Genomic DNA, 7913 nt, shown 5'->3' with positions numbered 1-7913 from the left:
TTCCCTGTTAATGTTGGTTATAAGGCAAAATTTCACTTGACTCAGAAGTTGGAGGTGAAGCAGAGATCATATTCTTTTTACTCTCAGGAGAGCTGTAAACCCCAAGTGCTAAGGCAACTTGCATCTATGGTCACCTTGGTTGGTCTGAGGCAGTTCCTCAATCCAAAGTGCATGCTCTCTCTATAGCAAGTGCTTCAGAGTCTCCTTGGGTCCATGGCATTGAGGGCAGAAGTGGGGCATAGGAAGACTTGTTTTATTTTTGGTGGAATTAGGCAGATATTGATTTCAATTTGCCCTTGATGGTTCCAGCTTTCCCAAAGACACCAGTTTGTCCATGATGGAAGTTACATGGATTTCTAGTAACTGCTGAGCTAGCTGGCAAAGAAATCAGGCTCAGGACCAGACACAGAAGCAACAGACTACAGCTCCCACAACTGACAGCGTGTGTCTTTATATGAAACTCTTCATTGGGGGGATTCTGAAAGTTCTCTGATCAAACTCTGACTAATGCAGCATCCTGTGTATGTACCAATGAACTCCTCCCATGGGTGTATAGAATGTGACCTGTTACATATTAGATTTGGGAGAATTGAGAACCGAGATGAATGTTTGTGGTGAATCCGATGAGCAAGCTGCAATAAGAATGCTGTAGATAGAAGACTGGAAATCAACTGGTGGCTATTAGAGAAGCTGGGAGCAAAGAGGTCAAAGAAGCGAGATATTTCCAAGGAGCAAAGAGGTAGGAATGGAACAATAACAAAGGCCTATAGACCCAGATCCCATTTCAAAGTCTGGTGGAATGTGAGCCATAGGGATCAGCTAGGTGTTAGTGAAGATCCATTCAGAAAGGAGGCCTAAGGTACAGGCAATTTGCTAGGAACAGATTGAAACAGTTGCACCAGTGGAAAGGGGAGGAGGGCTAGGGTCATGTTAGAAATGAAGCCTGCTTAAGGGAGGTGCAGAGTCCTATGGGGATGGCAGCCTTGATGCTGAAGACTGGTTTGGAGGTCAGTTGGTGATGTTAGCCATTGGCCTCTGGCTTGTGGCAGCCCCATCCACCATGGGATGTTAATACTGCCGTTTGGCACCATCCCTGTGACTGACTGCAAATCAGACCACACTGTGCCCTCCACTTGATTGTAACAGAGTCCTATGTAACCCAGGAGAACTGCCCTGCGGAGATTCCGTGGCTGGGATCTCAATGGAACCAGTTTGCCAAGATTCACTCCCCCTGAGCTCTGGCTGGGTTCCCACTGCCTGTCATTCGGTTAGCAGTCCAGTACTCATCACGGTACCAGTGAACAAAACATCTCAAATAATAACCGTCGTTGAAAAACAGAACTGGAAAATGGTTGCTTGGATGTCCCACAAAGATGGAGTCTTGCTTATTGCTTCTTTACATAGTCTTCTATTACTGTGATAGTGTGTCAGTGGGATTTCTACTACTTAGTCAAAGCAAGACGGTCCGTCTTGCTCACACCCTTTCCCAGTTTACTTAAAGTTTTTGTTTTGTTTTGTTTTGCTAGGCCTGCTGAGGTACCACTCCTCCAGGCAGACCCTGCGCATCTCAGGAAGGCAGCTGCCTGAGCTCGAACTAAGGTCTTTCTGCAGCCCGGAGGGTCGACGACGGAAGAGGCTCTGGCTAGATGAGCCCCGCTCTGCATCTCAGAAGAAGCAGGTGAGCTGAATGTGCGCCCAGCTCCCTGTGATTCTGGAAAGGAGTTAGCCTTCATTTCGGTGACAGATGGAGTTGAGTCCCGCCGTGGACCGCTCAGGGCGGGGGCAGGCTCCGCTTTGACAGGCAGCCGACCCCTGAAGCCTCTGCGGGCCAGACTCGCGCGCGCGCCTCGGTTAAGGTAGCTCGCCCGCTCCGGCGTCGGGGTCCGGGGCTTCGGTCCCGGACTTCTCCGGTCAAGGCCAGCAGTTCGAAGGGCGTGAGGCACTGAAACATACCCGCTACCGTAATAAACTGTAGTGCCAGCCCATTGATCTCCCTCTCGCGTGTCGTGACTACCACCAGACGCTACTACTCCAGAATCCTGGAGTTTGCTTAAAACGATTCTTTTTCATCACCGTGCCGTGTGATCGATTCCTTTATATTCCTAAGCCATTGACTCCGTGGATGGGATTTCTGTCCTCAAGTTGCAAACGATGCCCAAGGAACCTTCCTGGCGGATCCGAGAGCTGGGGTCGGGAACCTGGGAGCCTCCAGCCCTCAAGGCAACAGGCTGCTTGGGACCCCTGCCGGCGCCCCGCGGAGAGCGGCCAGGGTGCGCGACCGTCCGCCGCCGCCCCACCTTAGCACTAGCACTCCGTCACAGCGGCATTTTTGGGGTTCTTTCTGGGGCACTGGTCGACCCTTCATATGATCGGGTACCTCCTCCCCACCCACGGGAAGCCAGAGAAGCTAAAGGCATTCTGAATGGAGTCCAAGACACAAATGTGGGCCAGGAGAATTTCTAAAAACTCCTAAAAGGGGGGGCGCGGGCCGTGGGCCCAGAGGAAAAAGAACAAAACGAAACGGTTCGTGGCTGGGCCGGACGCGAACAGCCGCCTCCCCAGCGGGCCAGCCGGGTGCAGGCGCGGGCCGGGGCGCTCCCGCGGCGCCTCCTTAAGAGTGGGAGGAGCCGGGGCCCCTGTCAGACTCCGTCAGCCCGGCCTTCCGAGCCCTGAATGCCGAATGCGAGCCGCCGAGCGCCCGGCCCGCCCTCCCCCACCCCGCAACCTCCCTCCAGCGGCTCGCGGAGGGAAAAAAAAGTTTCAACAACAACAGGCGGGACCAATAGTATCTCGAAAGGACGGGCCGGGGGCCGAGCGGAGGCGCCGGCGAGCGCAGAAAGGAGAGAGCGGGCCGGCGCGCGGCGCGCGGGGCCGGAGCCCGAGAGCCCGAGGAGCGTTGCTAATGTTTTTGTTTGTTTGCTTTTCCATGCATGCATAATGAGGGGGCACCGCGGCACCACGCGGGGGCTCACGGCCCACTTTCGTATTTAAAGCCTCGCTGCGAGCGAGTCCGCCGCGCGGCTCGGCTCTGCGGATCCGCTCCCCAGGCTCCGTGTCACCCGAGAAGCCGCGGCGGCCGCTGCGGCGCCGAACCCGGGAGCCGCTCTCCGGCCGCCGCGCCGACTCCCTTGTTCTCCCGGCGCCTCCCGGAAAGGACTCCCCCGAGCCGGCCGAGGCCGGGGTCGCCGCCAGCGGAGGGGGAGGGGAGCGGCCGGGCGCGGGAAGGCGGGCTGCGCCGCAGCGCCGGCCCAGGAAGCAGCATGCGGCCAGAGCCTGAGGCGGCGGCTCTCTGAACCGACCGGGACGAGAGAGCCGCGGCGGCCGGCCCGGCGCGCCCGCCGCACGACGGTCCTGCAGGCGCCCAGCGAGATGTCCCCGCGTCGCCGCGAGGTCCAGCAGTCCCGCCGGGGCCCCGGAGCCCGCAGCCTCCGGGCGCGCCTGTGAGCGCCTCCCGCCAGCGCCAGCCGGAACCGGGACCGGGACCGAGTGGCAGGGCGCTCGGGTGCAGAGCGGGCTGCCCGGCGGCCGTGCCTTCCGCGGAGGGAGCCGCAGCCCTCGGGCCCACCTTCTGCAGGCAGCGGGACCCCGGGCAGCGGCGCGCATGGCTGTATGAAGACACTCATGCCAGAAGTGAGCCCAACTTGGACCAACTTTCCCACCAGCGCCGCCTCCGCGGCTCCCTGCGCCTCGTCTCCGTTCCCCTCCTCGCCCAGCGGCCGCCGCTGCCCACGATGGTGGCAGGGCTGCTGGGCGGCGGCGGCGGGGCCCGCAGGGGGACCGTGCCCGGCGCCTGGCTCTGCCTGATGGCGCTGCTGCCGCTGCTCGGCTCGGCGCCGCGGGGCTCGGGGCTGGCGCACGGCCGCCGCCTCATCTGCTGGCAGGCGCTGCTGCAGTGCCAGGGGGAGCCGGCGTGCAGCTACGCCTACAGCCAGTACGCCGAGGCGTGCGCGCCGGTGCTCGCGCCGCGCGGGGAGGCCGACGCGCCGGCCGCCGCGGCCGCCGCCTTCCCAGCCTCGGCCGCCACCTTCTCGGCGCGCTGGCGCTGCCCGAGCCACTGCATCTCGGCGCTCATTCAGCTCAACCACACGCGCCGCGGGCCTGCCCTGGAAGACTGTGACTGCGCCCAGGACGAGAACTGCCAGTCCACCAAGCGCGCCATTGAGCCCTGCTTGCCCCGGACGAGCGGCGGCGGCGGCGGCGCGGGCGCGGGCGGGGTCATGGGCTGCACCGAGGCCCGGCGGCGCTGCGACCGTGACAGCCGCTGCAACCAGGCGCTCAATCGCTACCTGGCGCACTGCGGCAAGCTCTTCAACGGACTGCGCTGCACCGACCAGTGCCGCGGCGTCATCTTGGAGATGCTGGACGTGCCCAAGGCGGCGCTGCTCAACGACTGCGTGTGCGACGGCCTCGAGCGGCCCATCTGTGAGTCGGTCAAGGAGAACATGGCGCGCCTGTGCTTCGGCGCCGAGATGGGCAACGGCCAGGGCAGCAGTGGCTCGGACGGCGCCCTGGACGATTACTACGACGAGGACTACGACGACGAGCAGCGCGCGGGCGGCGCGGGCGGCGAGCCGCCCCCGGACGACGACGATGGCATGCCGCGCCCGGGCGGCGGCGCTGTGGCGACGGCTGGCCACGGGGACCTGCCTTATGCACCCCGCCGCAAAAACGGCGGCGGCCGCTCGGTGCCCGGGAGCGCCTGGACCGCGTTCACCTCCATCTTGCTGCTGCTGCAGCTGTGCGGGCCGCTCTTTTAATGCTCCTGCCGGGTCGACTTGGTGAGGACCCGGGGCCCGCGCTCCTGCTCGCTCGCGCGCGGGCACCTGTGACCGCCGCTCGCCACGCGCTCGGGGAGCTAAATAGAGGGGACCGTGGGTGACACTCTCCAAAACGTGTTCAAAGGAGACTCTGTCTGGATGGTTTCCCTAGCTCGGCTCTTGGCATTTTCCTGGTTCTGTTTCGGAGTGTGAGTTCCTGCACATCCCCGCCCCACTTGAGGTCCCCCGAAACCCTGCTCTCGCTTGGCTTGCAGAAACCGGCCGAGCTGTAGATTTCAAGGCGCCCCGAGTGAAATGGGCTTAGGGGGACAAACCGTAGCCCGGAACTCAGAAGGAAGGTTGCTGACCAGTAGGACCTTAAGGGTTTCAACCCTCAAGGGGACCAGGCTTGGAGCTGGGGGTTTGAAAAAGATCTTTTTTTGTAAAAGGGCTTAACATGTTAGCGTTTTTCCTTAACTTCGGGCAGGGTGGGAGGAAAGTGCCCCTATCCATTTTCATTGATTGACCAGAGTGGCCACTGAGGGCCTGGCAAATCGTAAGTAGGCACGTTCAAGTCCCTTTTAGTGATTCCTCCCTTTGCACTGGGTACCAGAATGCTCACGGACATTGGAGAGGAAGGGGGAGTGCTTGCCTTAATGGTGGGTGGCCAGGGGTTAATATTCCTGAATTCGTTTGGGTTGACTTTCAGCCCTTGACCTTCATTTCATTCCAACCACTGATCTCTTCGGACATTTCTTAAGGCTAAGGGTCAAAAACAAAAAAACAACAACAACAAAGCAGATCCGAGGAGTTGCTAGTGGTGTTGAATGAGGCAACTTTTTAATTGAAAAGAGCTATGCTCAGTCATCAATGAAAAGCGCTTTCTGATGTTTATCGTGTTGTTATTTTTGTTCTTTACATCAAGAAATCATATGTAAAATATGCGGAGAAAGTATATTGCCTCTGCTGCTATCAGGGTGCTGAACTCTGGTGTATCATATATAAAGTGTATTTAAAACTGGGATTTATTACCAGTCGCTGGACTTTGTATATAGAATTTTTATAAATTGTATGCTTCAGAAATAATTTATTTTTTAAAGAAAATGTTAAAAGTTTTAAAGCCACATGTTACATTCCGTCCCGCCCCTCCCCCCCCCAAATGTATAGAATCCATTTGCCACCAGGGATACAAACCACAGTTCCTTGTGAAGCGTGCTCTACTTCAGTCTTAAATGTACAGTGTATTCTATAGAGCTGACATTGACATTCTTGTTGTCAAGAGAACCTCTGGACATTGTAGAAATGTACAAATGCATTTCCAAACTGCCTTAAACATTGTATTTTTATAGACAACGTTTTTTTAAAAAGTCTGATGTCTTAAATAACTATGGTTTTGTGTATTTTTGTATTTGCTTTATTAAAAAGTGTACATCAGTAAAGAGTTTTACCTAATGGAGATGTTGTAGTTACTTTCCAGACTTAACTTTGTGGTTAACCTAGTAATATGTGAGGAGGAGGGTGTGGGGCGAGGGCACTGGGAATCTACCAACCATCAACTGAAATTAAAATACAGTACAAGACAAGAAATAAGGGCTATTATTTCTGCCTTTAATTTAATGAACAATTAGACATCTGTAAATGAGGCAGTTAAAAAGGTATAATTGACTGACCTCCATTGACTTTTCCATTTGTTAAGCAAAGTGGTGTAAGTAGTGTCTCCGCTCTGTAGCGTGAGTAGCTCAGACATCTCATTTTCCCCTGTGTCATTTTCGCTGGTACCCCTGCCCCCACCCCCACCCCACCCCACCCCCTTCCAACCCCACCCTACACACCAGGAGTGTTGCTTTGGCTAAATACAGTCACACATACCAATAACATCTGTTACCAATAGGGCTTATTTAGGAATCCTTCAAGACTTGAGACTTCAAAGTGACTTTCACACTTTTGGTGAAAACGTATAAAATAATGTTGCAAAACATTCAAGGGGGCAAAAGTAAACAGGCTCGGGAGAGGAATAATGACCAGGACTTGTAATATTGTTGTGAGGAGTTGTTTAGCAGCAGGCTGAAGGCTGGGTTCCTGCCAGAGCTACTGATCTACACTCAAACGCCCTTAGATAAATAATTACACTCTTAAGCTGTGTCGAGTGCTGATACACTTGACCTTGTAAATAGAAATGTTTGCAGTAGGAATAAACTCCGGCATTGGAAAATCTTTTAAACATTAACACAAAGAGAGTGCTCTCTCCTCTGGGGATTTGAGCTTGAACCTTGCCAAGCTAGGCACTTGCAAGGGGGAAAAAAAAGTTTATTTATCTTCTATTCCTGGTGTTTATTTAAAGCTTTTCATTTTAAACTTGGTGATTGGAAGGCAAGTCAGGAGTTTAAAAGTCACCGCAAATAAACTTTGTCGGAGGGGTCGACAGATTAGCAAGATCTCGTGTCTCTTTATTTGATATTAACATGTGCTGAGAAAACATAACCAGATTTCTCTGCTGCCTAAAGTAATTAACAAAGCTATGCCCCCTCCCAACTTCCTCCACCCATGGTCACCCCCTGCTTTCTAGGTTTCTTTAGCTGGATCTTTCTCCAGCTTTTATGGAGAGATTTGAGGCATTTCTTGTACCTAAAACAAAGATAAGTATACACATAGCATCCAAAAGTTTAAGTACCCAAGCAAGTGCCTACGATGATGGTGAGTGGCTGGAATCTCCAGTCACCTGAATGGTTGAGTAAACATATTGTTAAAACAAAGCTGAGAGCCTTGTTGCTTTGAGTTGAGAACAAAGAGTATTCCGAGAGACTTGTAAATGAAATCAGCTTGCTTTACAAAAAGGAGGAGTTGGCAATCTTTCTGGCTTCATCCTTAAATATATGTAAATCATCTCCATCTCATGTTATTTTAACACATTCTTGACTGAAAGTTAAATCTTTGTCCCATCAGAAAAGCCCAGGTTTCCCCAGTGAAAAGTAAAAGACATCAGCAATGGAAAATGCCTGATAATTAACTGCTACAATAAACTCACGACTTGATTTTACAGGGTCCTGTCAAAAGCATGTGCCTGGAATAAATCAGTACCACCACTCACACTTGGGGAGAGAGAACATGAGGCTCTATGCTAGCTTTCCTTGGTGGTGGCGGGGTGTGGGGTGGGGG

General features: G+C 54.4%; 1 protein-coding gene across 1 annotated transcript; it reads left to right on the top strand.

Annotated features, from left to right (window-relative positions):
• Positions 1–2737: 2737 nt before the first annotated feature.
• On the top strand, positions 2738–5914 carry GAS1 (growth arrest specific 1). Its single transcript, XM_075549785.1, has one exon. It carries the CDS (start codon positions 3732–3734, stop codon positions 4755–4757), a length of 1026 nt encoding a protein of 341 aa, XP_075405900.1. The 5' UTR covers positions 2738–3731; the 3' UTR covers positions 4758–5914.
• The last annotated feature ends 1999 nt before the right edge of the window (positions 5915–7913 follow it).

The sequence above is a fragment of the Tenrec ecaudatus genome, chromosome 5 (genome assembly GCF_050624435.1).
Source record: "Tenrec ecaudatus isolate mTenEca1 chromosome 5, mTenEca1.hap1, whole genome shotgun sequence".
In the NCBI taxonomy this organism is placed as follows: domain Eukaryota; kingdom Metazoa; phylum Chordata; class Mammalia; order Afrosoricida; family Tenrecidae; genus Tenrec; species Tenrec ecaudatus.
The sequence above is the reverse complement of the archived record's forward strand: the minus strand, read 5'-3'. Positions and strand labels throughout refer to the sequence as shown.